This window comes from Botrytis cinerea, chromosome 1, assembly GCF_000143535.2.
Source record: "Botrytis cinerea B05.10 chromosome 1, complete sequence".
NCBI lineage: Eukaryota > Fungi > Ascomycota > Leotiomycetes > Helotiales > Sclerotiniaceae > Botrytis > Botrytis cinerea.
Window position 1 is genome coordinate 2256 of NC_037310.1, and position 22504 is coordinate 24759.

At 40.1% G+C, this 22504-nt stretch overlaps 6 protein-coding genes across 6 annotated transcripts; 4 read left to right on the forward strand and 2 right to left on the reverse strand.

Moving 5' to 3' along the window:
* The first annotated feature begins 3173 nt into the window (after positions 1–3173).
* Positions 3174–4920, forward strand: Bcboa1. The gene is made up of 4 exons (XM_024690126.1): positions 3174–3475; positions 3541–3776; positions 3872–4218; positions 4305–4920. The coding sequence occupies exons 1-4, from the start codon at positions 3371–3373 to the stop codon at positions 4547–4549; spliced, it is 933 nt and encodes a 310-aa protein (XP_024545894.1). The 5' UTR covers positions 3174–3370; the 3' UTR covers positions 4550–4920.
* Positions 4921–4953: 33 nt separating this feature from the next.
* Bcboa2 lies at positions 4954–7213 on the forward strand. Its single transcript, XM_024690127.1, has 7 exons — positions 4954–5268; positions 5376–5572; positions 5626–5952; positions 6010–6319; positions 6376–6474; positions 6525–6787; positions 6845–7213. Exons 1-7 carry the CDS (start codon positions 5016–5018, stop codon positions 6983–6985), a joined length of 1590 nt encoding a protein of 529 aa, XP_024545895.1. The 5' UTR covers positions 4954–5015; the 3' UTR covers positions 6986–7213.
* Positions 7214–7516: 303 nt separating this feature from the next.
* On the reverse strand, positions 7517–9714 carry Bcboa3. Its single transcript, XM_001545351.2, has 6 exons — positions 9560–9714; positions 9392–9504; positions 9278–9327; positions 8883–9223; positions 8778–8823; positions 7517–8721 (listed from the first exon to the last, which is right to left on the reverse strand). The coding sequence occupies exons 1-6, from the start codon at positions 9632–9634 to the stop codon at positions 7826–7828; spliced, it is 1521 nt and encodes a 506-aa protein (XP_001545401.1). The 5' UTR covers positions 9635–9714; the 3' UTR covers positions 7517–7825.
* Positions 9715–9898: 184 nt separating this feature from the next.
* On the forward strand, positions 9899–11875 carry Bcboa4. Its single transcript, XM_024690128.1, has 6 exons — positions 9899–10208; positions 10262–10933; positions 10985–10991; positions 11052–11083; positions 11146–11320; positions 11378–11875. Exons 1-6 carry the CDS (start codon positions 10023–10025, stop codon positions 11791–11793), a joined length of 1488 nt encoding a protein of 495 aa, XP_024545896.1. The 5' UTR covers positions 9899–10022; the 3' UTR covers positions 11794–11875.
* A 128-nt stretch (positions 11876–12003) lies between these two features.
* Positions 12004–13381, reverse strand: Bcboa5. The gene has a single exon (XM_024690129.1). It carries the CDS (start codon positions 13287–13289, stop codon positions 12162–12164), a length of 1128 nt encoding a protein of 375 aa, XP_024545897.1. The 5' UTR covers positions 13290–13381; the 3' UTR covers positions 12004–12161.
* Positions 13382–13599: 218 nt separating this feature from the next.
* On the forward strand, positions 13600–21504 carry Bcboa6. Its single transcript, XM_024690130.1, has 4 exons — positions 13600–14535; positions 14591–20169; positions 20238–20589; positions 20647–21504. The coding sequence occupies exons 1-4, from the start codon at positions 13729–13731 to the stop codon at positions 21289–21291; spliced, it is 7383 nt and encodes a 2460-aa protein (XP_024545898.1). The 5' UTR covers positions 13600–13728; the 3' UTR covers positions 21292–21504.
* Positions 21505–22504: the final 1000 nt, after the last annotated feature.

Genomic DNA, 22504 nt, shown 5'->3' on the forward strand with positions numbered 1-22504 from the left:
AAATTGTAATATAATCTATTTTTATTTTTGTAATAATATTTTTACTTTGGATTTTTTTAAGATTTATATAATTTTTAGCTTTATTGATATCTATAAAAACGATTATTTAATTTAATAAAGTTTTAAATCAAATTATTCAAATTTATATTTTCAATAAATCTTTTTAATTCTAATTTAACTTTTGATTTGAATTCTTTATAATAATAATTTATAATAGCGATTTCATTCTATTTAATTGTTTCAATATATTTTCAAAATTCTATAATATATTTCAATACTAATCCTATTTATTTGAAATTGAAGATTTTATTTTCCATTATTTTTAATTTATTAGAATTTTTAAAGATTTTATAAATCTTTATTTTAAATCCTTTAAAACTATTGAAGATTATTTGAATAAATTATATACAATCTTTACTATTATATTCAAAATAATTATACAAATATAATTGAATCTATTTGATTATTTCACTTTGAAAATATAATACAATCTATATACTTTTGAATTCCTTAATAGTGAATTTATTCTTATTAAATTAAAAATAGATTTCAAATTATAAAAAGAAAATATCAAACTTTTATCAATTATTTTAATATTTATTTAATAAAATAATTTTAGAGATTTTATTAATAATAATCTTTTTTAAAGTATCAATTATTTCGATATTATTAATATTTTTAATAAATTAATTTATAGTAATAATTCTGGATGTTATATTAATAATTGATTATTGAATTGATATTTGAAATAGAAATGATATTCAAAATATTATAGGAATTGCTTTTAAGATTATATGAAAATGTTTAAAGATTTCTTAGAATAATTTAGATTAGATTTTAAATAGGAATTCAATAAGATTATAATTAATTGCAATTTTTATAATTATAATAATAAAATTAATAATTATTATTTTAAATATAAAATTTTATATTATAATAAAATCTATTCTTTTATATAGATTTTCATTTTATTTAAATAATTGAAACAGTCGATTGTTTTTAAAATATTATCATTCCTAAGCTATCCATTATAGGATATTAATTCTATGATTCTTGATATTCTAACTTATTCTTTTGTTTTGAAACTAATCCCTTGGGATTTTATTAATATAACTTTATAAAAAGTTTGCAAAGTTATACTCAGTGTTTTCTAGAATCTATTATCCTAGGAATTGTATTTTATGTTTCTAGGATATCCTATAACTAATACTATATATATGCTTGAGGTTTTCCTCGAATACCTAGTGTTCCCTGATATACTGCAGCTGAATCATTGAGGCCTATAATACCATTATAGCCTATACATTAGTGATTCTACAGCCTGTTACTAATCCGTTGTAACAGGCAACTGTGCCTAAAGCATTTACACCCTGTGCTTACTAATACACCTCTGAATACACCTCCTTTCAATTTAATCCATTCAATCTATTAATTTCATTACTATTATAGGGCTTACCTTAAAACTAATTAAATTATTAGAAAGCTCTCAATTGCTTTAATTTAATTACTTCTTTTTCAATCGAATTTTCTTTCCTTTTAAAATTGTATATTGGATTGAAATGATTTCATATAGTTTTTCTCTTTGTTCGATTAAAATAATCTTATTCTAGTATCGGTATATTATTTATAACTAATCAGAAAGGGTTTTATGAATCTGCAAATATGAAAATGGTCTACTATATAGATATATGATTATATAATACATTAGTACTTTTCCACTTCGTTTGCTTCTACGAATCCATTAACGCATTTTTAATATTTGTGTTTTAATATAAAAATTTCTTATATTTTCTAAAAAAAAGTAGAAATTGTTACGATTTTCGTTACAAAAGAAATATTTCTATAATAACTATTATAATAATTTGAATTTTCAATAAATAACTAGATTTTCATATTATTTATATAGTTAAATCTTATAATTTCAAATTTTAGGAAATTCTATCAATAAATAAAGAAAGTGCACGGTTACGCACAGACGAATTTTGTATGTAAAAATGATGGCCCACTCGGTGATATGGCCCACTCGGTGTTAAACTACGTTAGCAGTTTATCAAAATATGCACGGGCATTGTTTTGCTTTATTGCAAAGATTACTAAACAGCTCAGAAAGCAGGAACCCTGCGAATCCCGTACTTCAATAATTTCACTCCGCCATTGTATTAAAGTTGTAAGTTTACACAAGTATTACTCTGGTACACGAGAGCTAACACAGGCCTCCTGCAAAGGAAATAAGGGCAACTTTCGTCAATTTTTAGGAATTTTTGGAATTGCTGATTAATTAAAGAGTCATTGAAAGAAGGCCAATAATTTTCCAGTGAAAAGTGAGACGCACACTTTACCTCTGCCTAAAAGCCCTTTTATACTTCTCGAAACACCTCCCCTCATACCTCGGAAGAAGCATAAAATCAACGATTTGAATGCTTGATAACAAAAATTTGTAAATCTGCTGTTCTTCTCGTTGAGAATGGTCTGTGAAGAGGTTACCACGTTTCTGCACAAATGCTAACGCCGCCGCTAGTAGTACCCCGTTTGTTCATTGAAGGAGTTAGTTCTTGGTGTTGATAATTAGATAGGTAATCCTAAAGTTCATGAGATATTGTTTAAATCGCCTATTCTCAAATCTTCGGATTCTTTCGTCAAAACTTGCATCGCTACAGATCATCCAGGAAGTATGACCGACGACTGTGATCCACAGTGTGAGAGCAGGCTAACATCGATGCCTGTTGAAATTCGTAGAGCCATCTACGCTTCTGTCATCGACGACCGCGATCGCAATTCGGAAAATATCTCATGGACTGAATGGGCCCGTCCTCTGCGGTCCTCATGGGGGCCACACTGCGAATCGTAATCAACTTCACCACCTTCTTTTCCTGTACAGTTGTAGTCAATCTATTGATATAGTCGATCTACTAATTAATCACGTCATCCTTTATCAATATTGATATAAGTCTCGATCTAAATGAATCTTTATGTTCTGTCTATAATTGAATAACTATACGATGATTTTATTGGTAATGACATCAGAACCGATGTAAAATATCAAGAAGAATATTCATAGATACCGCGGACTTTCGGAGGGTCGGCTCGGCTACCGAAAGATAGAAGACATAATTCACAAACGTTTCCGGAGAGTAACGAGGGGTGAAAGAGGTGACACAAGTGGAAAAGAAAAAGGGTCTGGATGTGATTACCTAGAAAGATAAATTGTAATATTTATATTACGATAGACTGAGACAATCTTTTGAATTGTCACCATTAAGACTGTTCATTCTGTGAATATTGCCCAACTTACAAAGGGAGATACCTGCTTAGTTACTACATTGTCACTAAAATATCTATCACATCCATATAAAAGCTCAAATCTCACATCATGGTCAGAGTGGCAGTCGCAGGCGGAACTGGTGGGGTTGGTTACGCTATCGTTGACGCCCTCAAAGCACAAACAGAACACGAATTCATTGTTTTGAGTAGAACGGTAATTCATCCCAAATTTTCTCCGGAATATTGATTGAATGAACAAAAAATAACGTTTGAGCATAGGAATCACCCGAATATGCAGCAAAAAACAACGTAAAGGTTGTTTCGATTGATTATTCCGATGTCTCACAAATCTCAAAGATACTCGATGAACATCATATTCATACAGTTATTTCGGCTTTGTGTATTGTTTCAAAAGAGCACAGCGACTCACAGTTGAACCTTGTACGAGGTGCTGCTGGTTCCCAGTCTGTGAAGCGATTCGTGCCTAGTGAGTATGGAAGTGCTTATGAAGAAAAGTGAGTGAGACCCGATGTATCCCATTCAGTTCCATGTCTGGATCTTCTTCGTCCTTACGGACTTGACAAATCGTCGCATCTAACCATTTCATTAGACATGCGCTCGCTCGCCCAAGCACTGGCCTCAAAGCAGTTGCCGTGAAGGAGCTTGCTAAAACTCACCTCGAATATACTTCTTTCGTCAATGGTCTCTTCTTAGATTATTTGTGTATGCCCACGGTGCCAAGTCATCTTGCAGCTGGAATAAGATTCTTCGACATTCCCAGCAGAACCTCGGTAGGTATTGGATCAGGGACAGTACCTTTGGTTATGACCCATACAAGAGACGTGGGCCGCTTTGTCGTTGCTAGTCTTTCCTTACCGAAGTGGGAGAATAGAAGTTTTATTGTTGGGGACCGACAGTCCTGGCATGATGTGATAAATATAGCAGGGAAAATTACTGGTATGGTTACGACTTTACATGCCTTCGAACCTTTCCAACATCTAATGCTGAACTGAAGCATTGCTAACTTGAGCCTGCATGTACAGGTGAAAAATGGACAATCACTGACGAACCCTCTAAAATTCTTAGTGGGCAGGTCATCGAAGCACCGGCTCATAGGGCTGCATACTCGGCCTCGCTGAAAGAGCATGGAGACTGGTTTGAATCAGGAACATTTAGTTTCGACCCTAAAGCTCCGGATTCCGTGTATCTCAACGAATTGTTCCCAGAAATAATCCCTCTTACGGTAGAAGATGGCCTCAAGACTTTGATTAGTGCTTCCTCTAGCTAGAGCTAAGGTCCAGACGGGAACTTAGAGTCAGAATCATGGAACTAGCCAAGAAATTTTCCCTCTTACGGTTAATCTACAATAATCCGCTCCGCGAGTTCTCCCCAAGGAATATTACCCGCCGCGGGTATCGATTGTGCAGTCTAGACATTGTAGTCAGGTAGTTTGAATCAAAATGGCAAGGGTTTGATCATGTGATGATCCCAGCTTTCGGTCTCGTAATCGTTTCCACGGAATATAAGGTTATTCTCGGCATCCGAAATACATGGACCGTGTAAAGACCCCAGTCTGATACCACAGGAAACTCGATATGTATAACGTAGTTTATCAGCATGTGAGCCATTTGAAAATACACCAAAATTAGGGCTTTTTCAATATTCTTATTTTAATAACTAATCATTATTTTCGAAAGAAAAAAGAATATTAAATACTATTATCCATTCTAACATTTATTCTATTCAAAGTCGAAATGTCAAGCGAAAAAATGCCAATCGAGACTCTACAAGCAGATGAACATCGATTTGCCATTATTCTTGGAGCAGGTGCTGCAGGAATTATTCAAGGTTGTACATTCATACGTGAAAAAACGCTTCCTCTTGAAGAATTTCAGATATTAGAAAGACAAAGTGCGTTTGGGGGAGTCTGGTGGAAGAACACTTATCCCGGTGCTGCGTGTGATATTCCAAGCCACGAGTATCAAATAAGTTTTGCTCTTAATCCTTGTCAGTATTCTCATACATGTGACTTTATCTCTAACAGAAGAAGACAATGATGGATTAAAGCTTTTTATCGGCCTATTCTAAAACATCTCAGAACTAACTCTAAATAGACTGGAGTAGAACTTTTGCACCCCAGCCCGAGATCCAAAAATACTTTGAGGACGTAGCATTACAATATGAATTACATAAGTCCACAACTTTCAACACAGAGATTGTAGAGGCCAAGTGGGATGATTCGCGTTTGTTGTGGCTTGTCGAGACTACCGATCTTACCACGGGAGATACAAAACTCTGGAGCTGCCATGTAGTACGCAGTGAGCCCCTCATATTGTTTTGTATATCTTCTAATTTAGAAATCAGCTTATCGGCGCTTTAGGAGCATTTACAGTGCCCAAGAAGGCACCTGTGAAAAATGTCGATGCTTTCAAAGGGGAGGAGTGGCATAGTGTGGACTGGCCAAAAAATGCCAATCTCAAGGGAAAGACCGTTGCCGTAATTGGAACAGGACCATCTGCCTGTCAATTTATTCCAAACATTTACCCTGAGGTAAAGTCTTTGATAGTTTATCAAAGAAGCCCAGGACATGTCTTGCCTCGTAACGATGTTGTTGTCGGGTCGTTAACAAAATGGATGTTTGCTCATATACCATTTCTGATGCGGTTTAATCGGTGGTTCTGGATGAAAAAGGTATGCTACTTGATCAAATTTGCAAACTTTGGTGTCCTGTATTAAACTCACCAACAGGATGAAATATTACGTCCGCGTCTATTTACTGTAGGATCATGGCTCCAAAAAATAGTCATCTCGATGACTAGGAACCACCTATACAAACAGATAAAGGATGACACTTTAAGACGGAAACTTGAGTCTAAAGATGTTTTTGGATGCAAACGTCCACTGATGCTCAGTGACTATTATCCGATATTTAACAACGACAACGTAGAGCTTGTGACTGACAGTGTGACTGAACTCACCGAGAATGGCATTAAATCAAGGAATACTGATACAGGCGAGGAGATGGAACGAGAAACTGATGTATTGATTTGGGGTACTGGTAAGAGATAGGAATATTGCGATCGGAAGAGACGAAATTAAATGACAAACAACTAGGTTACAATCCCGTCGATTTTGGACTTCCTGTCCCAACAAAAGGACGATCGGGACAACTACTATGCGACAAATACCAACCAGAACTGTTTTCCTTATATGGTAAGAGATAATAACCAATATATTCTCATCCAATTGCTAACTTTCACGAGGCGTCGCCGTTGATGATTTTCCAAATTACTTCAACTTTCTTGGTCCGAATAGCTCATCTTTCGAAACCAGCGTCATGGAGCTTTTTGAACTTCAAGCTCATCACAATTCTATCGCAACAGAATATCTCTTTCAGAAGAATGTTGGCACTTTCCGTTATGCTATTATGCCAAAGGAAGAACGCGTAAGATCTTGGACATTATCATTGAGACCAGGGCAAGCAAAATTGCCTCCTGCGAATCCAAATTGCAAAAGTTATTATAGGGTGAGAACATCCTTGGTCTGACGTGTGTATCTTAGTGGCTAATATCAGTTTTTTAAGTCAAAAATAGGACATGTCTATCGATATCCATACCCATATTGGCAGTACAAGGCGTTAATTGCCAAGCTTGACTTCAAGCGTGATTGGGTACTTCTTCAGCAGAGGATAGGACAGAAAGAGGTCAAAGTTCTAGAATTTTAATCACAAAGATCTATGTATAGTCAGCACTGGAGATAGAGGAACAGATCTGTGTAGATTTTGTTCAGGAAATGGGAGTATTGCGTTCAAAGGAGTACTGTCGGTTGCTTGATTTTTTAGACAAGAGGATATACTTCTCATTTTTCAATGCAAAAGATCATAGAAATTCCTCAAGATTACTTGTGATAATCAAAGTCTCATCTGAATTCACTCAGACGAGTGTTGAGTTTAGAGATCACAGCCTACAATATCTGGACCTGGAGATAGCATTGAGATTGCCAGCCGGCTAGCCATGCAACAGGCAATCACATGTCCTGTGGCCTCTGAAATTTCCATGTCAATTAGTGCGCAGTCCTGCTAGCTGAGCTCTGTGACTTAAAAAGTTGCAAATAGACGAATTTTTTGCAGCTTCGCCGATGCTCGATGCTTTTAGAACAGAGAGTTGGAAACTGCCTTGGAATGTATTGTTACAGAAACTCGAGATTGCAAACCGTAACATTTTCTGGTGATTGGTGTTTGAAACACCTGTACTATTGCTCATTTCGATTATATTTACAAGAGTCTCGCTCAGCGAAGACCATTTGATTTGCACATGTTGGCTCTCAAGATCAAGGAACAAGTGACCATGAACTTGATATAATTTTTTTATTACAGCTGACTGGCTGTCTATCATAAAAGGGTGTGTCTGCATGGTTCACACATATCCTATCTAGGAATCATCGAAGCTTTACATTTCACAAGAGTCCATCGAAATTGTAAACAAGAGTTTTTGTTTAACGGTGATGACTGCAACTCTCAAATTTGATCGATCATTGTTTCTACATTCCGCTTCACGCACATCTATCAATGAAGACTGGTGAACTTTACTCTCGTCTCAACTTTCTTCCAGAATTGAAAGAAATCCAATTCCGTATTCCAATCGACCGGTTTACTAAGCAACTCCATATCGAATTCAAACAATAGCCTCGCGAGTGTCATCCTTAGCTCGATATATGCTAAATTAACACCCAAGCAAACACGAGGTCCAGTACTAAATGGTTTGCTTGCCTCTTTATTATCTTGATCGAATACGGGATTATGAAGAGGATGGTCAGAAGGGAGCCATCGCTCGGGATGCCATCCCTCAGGATCATGCCAATACCTTACATCGTGAGATGCTGTATATGGAGAGACGGAAACGATGGTCCCTTCTGGAACCACATGGCCGTCAATGACTGCCCCAGGGCACGTACGAGGAAGGCCAAATGGCACTGGAGGGAGAATGCGTAGTGTTTCCTCGATTACGGCGAAGAGGTATTCTAGGGGTAGAGTTCCTTCAACATTAATTTGAGATTTGTCAGTAAATGCGCCACGCACTTCGTCAATGAGAATCTTCATTTTGTCCGGATAACGAAGTAAGAATGATACCATAGCTGTCAGCGTGACAGCTGTAGTCTCAGATCCAGCGATAATGAGAGTGTGGGCCTGCGCAGTCAAGAACATTTCCGAAGTATCCGCTCCCTCTTTACCAAGTAAGAAGCTGAAAAAATCCTTTTGAACAATGTCATCACGATTGGCCCGTTTCATGGCTTTAGAGTTCGTATGGGCAATGTGTTCCCGTCGCTGCTGACGAATCTCATCCATGTTTGGAATAATCCATTTCATGAAGAGTCTGCTGATCGGGATCTTCTGGAAGATTGGATAGAGACTTCGAATGAAATTACCGTTGATGATCAAGTGAATCCAAAAATGTGTTCGGGCTAGGGAGATATTAGCATAATGAATTCATGGAAGAGGGGCATGTGTGATAGCTTACCATTTTCGACTGCACCAAAAGATTCATGAAAAGTAAGATCCCCGATCTATGAATAGTTTCATTAACATCGACACTAAATCACCATCACTTTACATAAATGCTTACAATATCGAATGTCAGCCAGTTGAACCATTCTTCGACTGGAATACCATTTGGATTGTCATGTTTCTTGATCTGACTGACGAACATGTCCAAATATTTATTGATGACATCTGCCTGGCCCTTGAGAACAGAATTGCTAAATGCGTTGGCTAATACTCTGCGCATGGCACTGTGCTTTTGCGGATCTGGCTCTGTTGAGATGGAGTTTGGTAGATCACCAACACCTGCATACCAGTCGGTCTTTCTGAAGTACTTCTTGCCCTTCACTGAATGTCCATAGATATCTCTCCAAGACTGAGCCGAGCTGAATGCAAGCTCATCAGGGGCTATTCGAACAACTTGACCTGAGGCTTATGAGTTATGAATCTCACGTTTTGATTGTGGAAATGTGAACTAACCATACTTCTCATGAAGATCAGATAATGCGTGAGGCCATCTTCCTCCAATCCTGCATTTGTTTGATTAGATGATTCCATTATGACTCTGAGACCTGCAAGTGTTCTATGGCTTACCAATTCTTGGCATACCAGATGTATGAGGATCTGGCTATAAGTGGCCCTGGAAACTTTCTCAATGGGTGAAAGTATAGGTTGTAAATTGCAAAATATGTAGGGTATGCTAGAAGCTAAAGGCGAAGTTGTTAGCATTGAATTTACAGAGGATATATCTGGGATTCTTACGACTACTAAAACAAATCCAATCCAAAGATAGATAGTTGGCAAACCGAGTCGCTCGAGCAATTCAACTGCAAACATCTTGAAATGTTTAGCACGATTTACCGCAAGTTTGAATTGGGTGTCTGCTCATGGATGATGTGATAAAGGTTAAACGATTCAATTTAGTGTTCTGGATATGTTCGTTAACGGCCTCCGAAAAGAAATACGATACATATTATTGGACAATGAAATTATGGGGCTGATCACGAACCACATCCGGGTGCCGACACATTCCGCCAGAACTTCGGTATGTGTGACCGCAAACCGCGAAAGGCGGCATAGTCCAGATCTTTCTTCTTCTATGGCTTGAGCTTGCTTTGAAATCCAGATGTATACACTTGTAGCCAATGTGCAATTGACTTGACTGACAATTCTTTTCGTTGTACGATTTTCCATCTTCTGAACTTGACAAAAGAGTCTGTTCAAAATGATACACTTTGCAGATCTGGGGGCAATATCATTGGCAAATTCCAATACTGTGATTGCGGGTTGCATTGTCTTCGCATTGTATTACCTATTCCAATTCCTCAATTCAAAGAAATTGAATTTCGATGCTCCAGTTATAGGCGATGCGAGTGATCTTCGCTCTGCTCTGATCAACGGGTACAACCAGGTATGAACTGTTCGTGAAAATTAGCGAAGACAGAAAATTACTGACGTAAATAGTGCCCAAACACGCCATTTTTACTGCCAACAGCGGCTCATCCTACAATCATCTTACCCATCAAGTACATTGATGAGATCAAATCTTTACCCCCAGACAAGATCTCATTTCTCGAAGAATTCAGAGATAGATACTTTGGGCATTATACGGCGTTTGCAAACAATACCGAAGGAGATGCAGTCACAACAAGTGTCAAGGTTGACCTCACACAGAGCATCGCGCGTGCATTGGAGAACATGCAAGCTGAGACAGAGCTCGCTTTTGCAACTGAATTGCCGAAGCCCAAGGACTGGATGTCAGTGACATTATATCCCATCATATTAAGAATGGTGGCAAAGGTCAGTGGACGAGTGATGGTAGGCGAGCCGCTATGCAGGAATGAAAAATGGATTCAAATATCGACTACATATACTCGTGACACCTTCTTGGGGGGTCGAGCGGTCTGGGCACGACACCCACTTTTTAGACCAATATATGCTCTTTATTCGCCAGAATTAAAGAAAGTTCGCCAACACTATACCGATGCGGCAGAATTCCTGCGGCCAATCTTCAATCAAAGATTCAAGGAGATGGAGCGGGATGATTTTGAGAAACCACAAGATATGATTCAATGGATGATCGATAACTCGGGAAACAATGCTAAAGATGCGACCTTCCAAGGTCGATGCCAACTCGTGAGTTGATCGTTACAAAACTTTGAAAATGACGTACTGACCGCACTCCAGTTGATATGTGGGTATTCTCTACAACTTTCCCGCAATTTATGATGCAAGACTCACCATTTTGGAACAGCATTTGCAGCCTTGCATACTACGTCTGGACTGGTGAGTAAATACTTTCGCAAATCTAGACGGCTGACATGAGTCTGAACTAAACTCTCGAACAGTTAGGTAATGCGATGCTTGACCTTGCAGCACGACCAAAATACATTGAAGCTCTCCGCGAAGAGATAGCCGCTAATCTTCCCGAAAATACTCAAATCACCAAACAAATACTCACCAAACTGCGAAAAATGGATTCGTTCTTGAAGGAAAGTCAGAGAATGAACCCATTGAATCTAGGTATGAAGCTCAATCTCAATTTTCTCTCAGATGAATCACTAAAACATTAAATGGTAGTCACCATGAACAGAAAGATGATGGACACAGTACAGCTATCAGATGGTACAATCTTACCAAAAGGATCTTTCCTTGGTATGGCAGCCGGCTCCATCGGTTTTGATCCCAGAATCTTCGAAAATCCCGACGAATTCGACGGTTTTCGATTCGAGAAGCTCAGACAGCAAGAAGGCGCGGAAAACAAATTCCAACTAGTGACCACAGGAAAGGATAGTCTGGCTTTTGGACACGGAACTCACAGTTGTCCAGGCCGCTTTTTTGCCAGCAATGAGATTAAGACGATGCTGATCGAACTTCTGCGGAATTATGATTTTCAGCTGCTCCCTGGAACTGAAAGGCCAAAGAATTTGAAGAGTGATATGAGTCTCGTTGTAGACCCAACGGCACAGATTCAAATTAAAGAGCGTTGTAGATAGTATTCTGAGTAGTCTAATAGAACAACTGTGATTGAATTTAATTGATTCAGTGGATTTTATAATGAAGCGAAAATCAATTGGAGTCTTGCTTTAATATGTTTGGACGAAAAGTACTAGCTCACGGAACAGTAAAGGGCAGTTTGACGTGGTTGGAGTGGAAATCTTGTGGTCATGTCTGAAATAGCTCTGGCATTCTCCCGCGAAATCGAGTAGGATTTATTCCTTTCGAGGTGTATCGGCATCTTTAGGTTTCAAAAATCAAACGGGAAAATATCAATACGAGATCACTGAATAGCACGCGCAGCTCTGGGCTAGAAAACTTTCCAATGGTAGACTCTATGAAAAATTGAGACTACTTTCAAAATATTTCAATTACCAACAACATCAAACACTAATTTGCTCCCAGATACTTTTCCTTTCCTCAAGAGATCTATTGAACTCGCAATTCCACCCAAGCCCCCCGATTTTAGCATCGTAGGATGGGCCTTCAACCTTCCCTTCTCGATCAACTTTTCAGCAATTTTTACAAATTTTTCCGCCAGCTTCCTATCTTCAGGTTTTGCACCTCGAGCAAATTCTCCACTGAGTTCAATAGGTAAACCAAATATTGTTAGCGCGTAGCAAAAAAATGGTTTGACATCCGCACGTGACCGTTGTACCCTTGCATTGAATGGATCTAACGATACGTACTTTCCACCAGTAGCACCTATCGCCTCGTAGCAAAGACGCATTGAAGATGCCGTGGTAATACAATCAAGTGCGTATTCCAATCTATTATAGGTATACTGTTTAATCATAGCCCCGCATCCCTGCGAATGATAATCAAAGCATTTCGATGCTCCTCTCGATTGTACAAGTCCGAAATTATGAGGGGAACATACAGCAATCGGTTCATACCCAGACAGTTGTAATAATTGAATAGCCAAAGTCCCGGTGGAAGTTGACGCCCCGTAGACAAGTACCGGAATGCGCGGTGTTTCGTTATCGTTATCTGTGAGCGCGTCTCCACCACTCCACCCTCGGGGTCCGACGCGAGTTTTCTGAGGCGCTGCACTGCCTGTCCCATCTGTATTTGGCCAATTCAATGCCAAACACTCGTTTCCGTATAATGCCAAACCAGTTGTGACTATTCCCACACCGTAGCTTGCTGCATGTTGAAAATCCATGTTTTCGGGGATTTTGACTAGCAGGTCTCCGTCTGTAACGACGTACTCCGCAAATGCGCCTCCGTGAATGCTCGTAACGCCTAGTACTCGATCTCCAACAGCTAGATCCGAGTTCATGGAATCGTCGATAGCTTCCAGAACACCAGCCATGTCGTATCCGCTGATAGCTCCAGGTTTGGCCGAGAAATCAACCATTTTCCAGTCACTATGATTGAGAGCTACAGCATGTACCTTCACCAAGACTTTTCTCGATCCTGGCTCTACTGATGGCTTGGGTACGTTCTCAGTCAGCTGGAGCGTTCCAGGTCCGGTTTGAATTACTGCTTGCATGACTGAGATTGCAAAACGAGTACACTTAAAATTCTCTCTGTAGTAAACAAATCAAAAAAGTCTCAATGTTGTCGATATACATCGATTCTCTCAGTGAAAGAGAAGAAATGGTGCAGCAGCTGCTTTTGAATTTGCTTGAGCTGTAAGTCGGTAGTGATTTCATGGGAGCCGCAGTGACCTACTCGGATCCCGTGAGTGGAGTAGTTAAGTCAGAACACATGACAATGTACCCCCGAACCCACGTGTTATGCATTGTAAAGCTTCATCAATGAAGCATATCATATCAACTACTGAAACACCACATTTTCAAGATATTACATCTTTCATCTGGAATCGTTCCAACTGCAATCGTATCAACTACATCCACGACAACCGTTTCCATTTACCAATACCCAGACTTCCCTTTTTCCCCTTCAGCGTTGTGTTTAATCGTTGCATCATGGTCGTCCCAAACGAACCTATAGCCGTCATAGGCACAGGCTGTCGTTTCCCAGGTGGCGCCTCTTCACCCTCTAAACTATGGAACCTTCTCCATCATCCATACGATTTGACTCAAAAGGTTCCATCCTCACGATTCAACATCAAGGCCTTCTATCATCCCAACGGTGAACACCATGGAACCACCAACGCAACCAAATCATATTTTCTTAATGAAGACCCAACGACGTTTGATGCTCCATTTTTTAATATCAATCCAAGAGAAGCAGAAGCCCTTGATCCACAACAACGACTACTTTTGGAGACCGTCTATGAGGCTCTAGAAGCTGCAGGATTGTCGATCGAAGAAATGCAAGGCACTTCTACTGCAGTATACGTAGGACTCATGTGCGCCGACTATTTTGATGTTCTAATGCGAGACATTGAAGATATTCCGCAATATCTAGCAACAGGAACAGCACGCAGTATCATGTCGAATAGGATTTCTTATTTCTTCGATTGGAAAGGACCCTCGATGACAATTGACACTGCATGCTCATCAAGTTTGGTTGCCGTTCATAATGCCATTTCGACACTTAGAAGTGGACAAAGTCGAACTGCTATAGCCGCTGGTGCAAACTTAATCTTTGGTCCAGAAATGTATATTGGAGAGTCAAATCTCCATATGCTTTCGCCGACGGGGAGATCTCAGATGTGGGACTCAAGAGCTGATGGATATGCACGTGGTGAGGGGACCGCGGCAATTGTTTTGAAGACTTTGAAGAATGCTTTGGAAGATGGAGATGACATTGAATATATAATTCGCGAGGTGCATAATTTGGTTTCCGTTTTTAATGTCTCGATGGCTAATTCGTTATGACTAGACTGGTGTAAATTCGGATGGTAAGTCGAAAGGTATCACTATGCCACTTGCTGCATCTCAAGCCGATTTAATTCGTCAAACATATGCTCGAGCTGGACTCGACTGTACAAAGCCTTCGGAAAGATGTCAGTACTTCGAAGCTCACGGCACCGGAACACCAGCAGGAGATCCAGTTGAAGCGGAAGCGATCAGCAGTGCTTTCTTTCCACAAAGATCAGACATCCTCAATTCAGAGCCCCTTCACGTTGGCTCCATCAAAACAGTGATTGGCCATCTAGAAGGTGCAGCAGGACTAGCAGGTATCATAAAAGCCGGATTGGCATTGAAAGAGAAAACTATCCCACCCAATCTGCATTTTCAAAGTCTCAACTCGGCAATCGAACCTTTCTATGGGAATTTGAATGTTCCCACGGCTCCATTACCATGGCCAGCGGTTGAGGGACCTCTCCGTGCCAGCGTTAATTCATTTGGTTTCGGTGGTACCAATGCACATGCTATTCTCGAAAGCTACGAGGTTTGTACACCTACACCAAGCTTGGAATCAACAGCACTCATTCCATTCACGATATCTGCTATTTCCGAGGACTGTTTAATTCAGAACATCACGAACTTTAGCGATTATATTGAAGAGCATGAAGGAGTCAATCTAATAGACTTGGGGTATTCTCTACTGGGCCGAAGTAACTTCCCAACCAAAGCTACATTTGTAGCATCGAACACCGAAGATTTGTTAGATCAGCTTGAGAAAGTCATAATAGCAAAAGAAGAGAACCCTAATCTAGCTATTGGCATTCGGTCGACGAATGTAAATGACAAATCATCAAGGAAGATTCTTGGTGTCTTCACGGGTCAAGGTGCACAATGGCCGGCAATGGGAAAAATGCTGATCGCCAATATACCCTCATTCTCTCAGACAATTGATTCCCTTGAGAAATCACTTCGTGAGCTTCCAGATGCTCCGAAATGGTCATTGAAAGATGAAATTGTCGCGTCAGTCGGAAAATCCTCCATTGAAAAAGCTGAGTTTTCGCAACCTCTTTGCACAGCCCTACAGATTGCTCTTGTAGATTTGTTGAAGCTGATTGGGGTCACATTCTCTGCTGTAGTCGGGCATTCATCTGGAGAAATTGGTGCTGCTTATGCTGCAGGTAGGTTGACGGCTGGTGATGCCATTCGTATCGCTTACTATCGTGGCCTTCATGCGCACCTTGCAAAAGGTAAGGGTGGAGAAGAAGGGTCGATGATGGCGGCAGGATTGAGCTTTGACGAGGCTCTTGAGTTCTGCGCTGGTGAAGAATACCAAGGCAAAATTTCCATTGCGGCTAGTAATGCTCCAAAGACAGTCACTCTCAGCGGCAACAAAGATGCTATCGAAAAAGCAAAGTCGACACTTGACGATAGAGGCGTTTTTGCCCGGGTTCTCAAAGTTGATACTGCGTATCATTCCGATCACATGTTACCCTGCTCAGAACCATACACAAGATCTCTTGCTGCCTGCAAAATATCTCCCAAGCCCAGCTTACTAGATTGTACGTGGATTTCAAGTGTACACTTAAAAAATATGTCCAGTGAATCTTCCGAACTTGAGACAAAATACTGGCTAGACAATCTCGTCTCACCAGTCAGATTTTTCGAGGCCGTCAGCATAGCTGCAAAAGAATTTGGTTCATTCGATGCTGCAGTTGAAGTGGGGCCACATCCCGCACTTAAAGGACCAGTGGCACAAACATTTAAGCATGCCGTCAATGCGGTTGTGCCATATACTGGAGTGCTATCTCGTGGAGACAATGATTCGATTGCATTTGCCAACGCACTGGGGTTCCTGCTGAATTACATCAATGGAAAAAGAATAAGTTTCAAGAAATACCTTGATGCTATTTCAGGTGGTGTGGTGACAACCCCTAAACTTCTTAAGGGATTACCAACCTATTCATGGGATCATAGCCGTACTTTCTGGTTCGAGTCTCGAATTTCTCGCAATTATCGTAACAGAGTCGACCCACCCCACGAACTCTTGGGCGTCAGGTGCGCTGATGACACAGATATGGAGTATCGCTGGCGAAACATATTCAAGCTCGACGAGCTGCCATGGGTTTCTGGGCACAAATTCCAACGCCAAACCTTGGTCCCCGCCGCATTTTACTGCTCAATGGCGTTAGAATCTTCAAAGGTGCTTGCTAATGGCAAACCAATCCGTCTGGTAGAGCTGCATCAAGTTGACATTGAGAGAGCCATCAATCTCGAGGAAAACAATGCAGCAGTCGAGGTTATGTTTGCACTCAAACCTAGGTCTTCAAGTGCTAGTGGTAGTGATGAGATTGTTTGCGCAGATTTCTGGTGTACTGCTGCGCCAAGTGGCAAACCAATGTCAATGATTTTCTCGGGTCGTATTAAAATGACACTCGGAACTCCATCTCCTGACGCGATGTCTATTCGCTCGCCCGTACGACCAGTGCTTGGCCCACTTAACGTGGATCGATTCTATGACAGCCTGGCTAATGTTGGTCTTGAGTTCACTGGAATCTTCCGAGGCATTGAAAAAGGTCAACGCCGAATGCATATCTCTTCGCTCGAAGGTAGAAGATGTTTATCTGATACAGGATTATTGGTACATCCGGCGTTTTTGGATATGACATTACATGCAACATTAGCAGCATTTGCCAGTCCTGGTGATGAGCGCTTCTGGACACCATATTTGCCAAGAAGAATCGCCAAGATGAGCTTCAACATTGCGCTTTGCGAAGCAGCATTCGAGAAAGAGACAGCCCTGGCTGGAATGGATGGATATATTACCGAAGTTACCCCCACTACTGCTAATGATGCAGCCACTTATGTTGGCGACGTTGATGTTTTTGATCCACTGACCAACGAAATCGAGATTCAAATCGAAGGATTGCAAATGCAATCGTTTACGGCAGCAAGACCGTCTCAAGATCGACAATTATACCTTGAAACGCTGTGGGCGGCTGATATCTCGGGAGGCATCATTTCCGAAGTCGATATTGAAGATGATGATCCAAAAGCACTTCACTTGATCGATTTGGGCGAAAGACTCTCTTACGCTTACATGCGTCACTTGATGTCTGAGATTAAGCCTGAGAATATCCCAGACCATCACCGTCCTTTGTTTAACTGGATCAACCACGTCACGGATCTTGTTTCCAAAGGAACACATCCTTCGATCAAGCCGGAGTGGAACAACGATGATCTCCAAGAATTGATTACTATGGCTTCCATATATCCAGAATGTGTCGATCTCGAATTGATGCAAGCTGTAGGTAATAATCTCCCTGATGTTGTGAGAGGTACAACGACGATGTTGGAACATATGTTACCAAATGGACTGCTTGACAGATTATACACCGAAGGTATTGGGATGGCCACGTCAAACAAATTTGTCACAGCGGCAATGAAGAAGATCGGGCATCGCTACCCAAAAATGCGTGTCTTGGAAATTGGTGCAGGGACTGGAGGGGCTACCAAAGGTATCTTTACAGGAATCGGGGATGCATTTGCTCATTATACTTTCACGGATATATCGACTGGCTTTTTTATGAAAGCTAGGGAAGTTTTCAGTGACTATGCCAACCGCATGACATTCAGTCTCCTCAACTGCGAAAAAGATCCCTTGGAGCAGGGGTACGAAGCTCACTCCTTCGATGTCATCGTTGCATCAAATGTTCTTCATGCGACCGAGTTTCTTGAGAAGACCATGAGAAACGTCCGGACACTCCTGAAGCCTGGCGGATATCTCTGCCTTTTAGAATGCACTGGCCATCTCGAACGGACTGGATTCCTCATGGCTGGTTTACCTGGTTGGTGGCTCGGAGGTGCAGATGGGCGACCATATCGTCCCACTATCTCACCACCAGAATGGGATTCAGTTCTGAAAAAGACTGGATTCTCAGGTGTTGATGCCATTGTCAATGATTTCAAAGATAAATCGCGTTACACGGTTTCTGTGATTCTAAGTCAGGCCCTTGATGATGATGTCCAAAAGCTTCGAGAACCGCTTCAATATCATCCGGAATCTACAGGAAAGGACCTCATTGTTATCGGAGGATCGAGTATTGCCACCCAATTACTTGTTGAGACGATAAAACAAGACATTCCATCCTGGGAGACCCGTAAGACAATTGTCCTTGCCACCTGGGAAGAGGCGTCAAAGCTCACAATTCCATTTGGAACCACAATTCTGAGTGTTGCGGATCTCGACGAACCCATCTTCAAATCAATGAATGCAGAACGTTTGAAGGGTATTCAGACGGTGATCAACTCCGCCGAATCCGTTCTCTGGGTAACCACAGGATGTAAAGCTGATGAACCATACGCCAACATGGCAATAGGATTAGGCCGGTCTATCATTTCTGAAATGCCTCACTTGAACTTGCAATTTTTGGATGTCGACTTGAAGGGAAATGCTGCTAAGGTAATTGGGGAGACACTAGTTCGGCTTGAGGTTGCAACCGGCCTATTAGATTCGCGCAAAGAGAACTTGTTGTGGTCAATTGAGCCAGAGATGATCTATGAAAACGGGCAATTGTATCTTCCGAGAGTGAAGCCGATTAAGAAATTGAACGACGTATTGAACTCTACACGTCGTGTCATCACAGAAGAGGTTCTTTTGGCATCAAAAAAAGTGACAATTACCCCTCCTACTGTCGGCAATCGCTTTAACCTTGAAGTCCAAGAGGTAGTCATGGATCATCTTGATAGCGAAAACGAGTTGGAAATTTCTGTCTCCTTCTCGTCTTTGTATACCGTGAACATTGACGGTAATTTCCTTTACATCATCCTAGGAAAGACAAAATCCGGATCATCGATCCTCGCCCTCTCCGCGTCGAACCAGTCACTCATCACTGTTCCCAAAGACTGGGCCATTCCAGCCAGTCAAGCTACTCCTGAGTACCTCGAATGTGCTATGGCTTACCTCTTAGCAAAGCAGATATTGAACAAAGGTTCCTCAAGCGTTCTGCTTCACGAACCAAGCTTTGCATTGAGTCAAGCCGTGGAGTCAATAGCCAAAGCGGATGGAAAGTCCATCTCAAATATTGCAAGCACCAAGTCTACCACGTCAATTCAAAATTGTATCAAGGTTCACCCCACTTTGTCTAAACGTGCCATCCGAGACTTACTGCCAGCTTCAATTCAATCATTCGTCGACATTAGTGGTACCGGCAAACATGTCAAAGACGCGTTGACAAAACTCACCAGCATAATCGAAATTGATGGTTTCCTAGGTGTCACGCCAGCAAAGTCTTCATCTTCTGTTGACCCATCAACAGTTCTTGCTGATGTTGTAGCTTATGCAGATTCAACTAAAACCAAGGATATTGAAGGGAGATTTTTACTTAATGCCGGAAGCTTGAAACATGGTCATGTTTCTTCGTTCTCTCCACTTTCCGTCGTAGATTGGACGAGTAACACAACTCTGACCGTCGATGTCAAGCCATTCTCCCAAAACCAGATATTTGACAAGAACAAGAGTTACTTATTAGCAGGCTTGACTGGAGACTTGGGACAATCGATCTGTAGGTGGATGGTTGAGGCCGGGGCTAGATATATCATTATTGGTAGTCGGTAAGTTTGAGGCTCTTATAAATTCCTTGGGATATACTGCTCCAACAATCATTACTAACGCTTGGCAGATCTGTCAAATCTGGCACTCCATGGCAACAAGAATTACAAAGAATGGGCGCGACTGTTCTCGTCTACACCATTGATTTTACCGACAAGGAAGCAGTTACCAGATTGCGTGAAGAGGCAATCAAGACAATGCCACCAATTGCAGGAGTGATGAACGGATGTATGGTCTTGGATGACAAACCATTCTCAGATATGCCTTTTGAAACACTCGAGAGGGTTATTCGTCCTAAAGTACTCAGTACCATCAATATTGATGCCGTATTCGGACTGGAACTCGACTTCTTCGTGTTGTTCTCCAGTTTGGCTGCCGTCAACGGAATTCCTGGACAATCGAATTACGCCGCCGCCAATATGGTATGTGGTCATTCTTCTTCTCATCTGGTACAACGTTCTCCGACTAACAATCTGTAGTATATGGCCTCACTCGCAGAGCAACGTCGCAAGCGCGGGGGTGTCGCATCGGTCATTCATATTGGTATGATTCTCGGAGTTGGATATGTTGAACGCTCAGGTCGATTCACTGAGTCTGCTTTACGCAGTTATAATTATCTCACAATTCCCGAACATGAATTCCTTCAAGTATTATCCGAAGCAGTGCAATCAGGACACCCAGCCAGCAATCGTTGTCCTGAAATCATCATTGGCATGGTCGCGCCCTTAACAGGTGAAGAACGCGATAAACCTCGATGGCATGCTAATCCTCGATTCGCATTCGTCATGAATGATTTCACCAATGAGGAGAGCGATTCTCAAGGTGAGGTTGAAGTGCCGACCAAGGAGCAACTTGCAAAAGCGCAAACAAAGGATGAGGTATTAGGTGTTATGCAAAAATGCTTCGCGAAGCAGTTGGAGCTTATCCTGCAGGCAGATTCGGGGTCAATCGATGAGAGTGCACCTTTGACGCAGTTGGGTATTGATTCTTTGATTGCAGTCGAGATTCGAAGTTGGTTCTTGAAGGAGGCGGGCGTATCTCTTCCTGTTTTGAAGATATTGGGTGGTGCTGCGGCTAAAGATTTGTGCGAACTGGCTTGTGAGGAGTATAAGGTTACTGAATAGATTGGTAGGCATACTTCGTACATAGATCGATTCTTTATTAATACTAGTACTTGTTTGATTCTTCTGTTGAAAATCTACGAGTAATGACATTGTGAGATTTGTTGCTTGTCGAGTTCTTGTTGGAAATTTTGAAATTCAATTGCGAACTCTAAATAATCATCAAATAATGTCAAGCCAAAGTTATTCAAGACTCTTCAATAGCGTAACATGCCACTTGCGGATTTTTGGAGGTAATAAACGGACAGCACGGAATTATGATGGGCCCACCTTCGGAATTTCTTTGTGAAACATTTAATATCTAATGTAGTTTATCAGTACATACACTATATCAGTATATATACCACTTTTATCTCAATTTACATTTTTCAATTTCAATATATGATTTATCAATCATTTATTATATATTATGGGAGCTGCCTCTAGAATCATATAGAAATGTTTAGAAATCTTTCGAAATAGTTTAAACTAAATTTCAAATAGGAATTCAATAAGATTGTAATTGATTGTAATTCTTATAATTATAATAATGAAATTAATAATTGTTATTTTAAATATAAAGCTTTATATTATAATGAAATCTATTCTCTTATATAAATCTTCATTTTCAATATACTAATCCCTAAATATTTTCAATATAATAGATTGCAATAAATCGTATTACATTTTAAAAGTATTAATATTTTTTAATGTTTTATTATATATCCAAATTATATAAATTTCAATATCTTAATTTATTATTTTTATCTTTGAAATTAATTCTTTAGAATATTTTTAATTCTAAATATAACTTTATAAGAAGTTTGCAAAGTTATATTCCTTTTAATTCTAAGATTGATTTATTATCCTGTGATTTCTATTGATTTATTATTAATTTATTGTAATATTATTCTTTTCTTAACCTAGCACTTATTCCAAATGTTTATATAGGATATACTACCTCATTTAAAATATTATTATTTTATAATCTTTTCTTATTCAATATAATTAATAACTTTTATAAACAAAAGAAAAGATTATATTTAATTCATCTTATTGAATCTTATAATTTCGAAATATCTTTTTATTCTCTATATAAATATTAAAAATATAAATACATTATTTCTTTTTTAGATTTTTTACAATGTATTGAGTATATCTATCAAAAATGAAAATATAATATTTATAGTTTTATAAAGAATAATTGGAATAGTTTGGATTATCAAAAGGCTAAACT

What these genes read in the sequence shown, in the direction of transcription:
- Bcboa1 (XM_024690126.1), top strand. Translation starts at nt 3,371, where the DNA reads ATGGTCAGAGTGGCAGTCGCAGGCGGAACTGGTGGGGTTGGTTACGCT. An exon ending in TCATTGTTTTGAGTAGAACG is followed by an intron (nt 3,476 to 3,540) that starts GTAATTCATCCC and finishes GTTTGAGCATAG; the next exon opens with GAATCACCCGAATATGCAGC. An exon ending in TATAGCAGGGAAAATTACTG is followed by an intron (nt 4,219 to 4,304) that starts GTATGGTTACGA and finishes CTGCATGTACAG; the next exon opens with GTGAAAAATGGACAATCACT.
- Bcboa2 (XM_024690127.1), top strand. Translation starts at nt 5,016, where the DNA reads ATGTCAAGCGAAAAAATGCCAATCGAGACTCTACAAGCAGATGAACAT. An exon ending in AAGTTTTGCTCTTAATCCTT is followed by an intron (nt 5,269 to 5,375) that starts GTCAGTATTCTC and finishes AACTCTAAATAG; the next exon opens with ACTGGAGTAGAACTTTTGCA. An exon ending in GGTGGTTCTGGATGAAAAAG is followed by an intron (nt 5,953 to 6,009) that starts GTATGCTACTTG and finishes ACTCACCAACAG; the next exon opens with GATGAAATATTACGTCCGCG.
- Bcboa3 (XM_001545351.2), bottom strand. Translation starts at nt 9,634, where the DNA reads ATGTTTGCAGTTGAATTGCTCGAGCGACTCGGTTTGCCAACTATCTAT. An exon ending in TTGGATTTGTTTTAGTAGTC is followed by an intron (nt 9,505 to 9,559) that starts GTAAGAATCCCA and finishes CTTCGCCTTTAG; the next exon opens with CTTCTAGCATACCCTACATA. An exon ending in TGATCTTCATGAGAAGTATG is followed by an intron (nt 9,224 to 9,277) that starts GTTAGTTCACAT and finishes CATAAGCCTCAG; the next exon opens with GTCAAGTTGTTCGAATAGCC.
- Bcboa4 (XM_024690128.1), top strand. Translation starts at nt 10,023, where the DNA reads ATGATACACTTTGCAGATCTGGGGGCAATATCATTGGCAAATTCCAAT. An exon ending in TGATCAACGGGTACAACCAG is followed by an intron (nt 10,209 to 10,261) that starts GTATGAACTGTT and finishes TGACGTAAATAG; the next exon opens with TGCCCAAACACGCCATTTTT. An exon ending in TGCATACTACGTCTGGACTG is followed by an intron (nt 11,084 to 11,145) that starts GTGAGTAAATAC and finishes ACTCTCGAACAG; the next exon opens with TTAGGTAATGCGATGCTTGA.
- Bcboa5 (XM_024690129.1), bottom strand. Translation starts at nt 13,289, where the DNA reads ATGCAAGCAGTAATTCAAACCGGACCTGGAACGCTCCAGCTGACTGAG.
- Bcboa6 (XM_024690130.1), top strand. Translation starts at nt 13,729, where the DNA reads ATGGTCGTCCCAAACGAACCTATAGCCGTCATAGGCACAGGCTGTCGT. An exon ending in TTGAATATATAATTCGCGAG is followed by an intron (nt 14,536 to 14,590) that starts GTGCATAATTTG and finishes CGTTATGACTAG; the next exon opens with ACTGGTGTAAATTCGGATGG. An exon ending in TATATCATTATTGGTAGTCG is followed by an intron (nt 20,170 to 20,237) that starts GTAAGTTTGAGG and finishes AACGCTTGGCAG; the next exon opens with ATCTGTCAAATCTGGCACTC.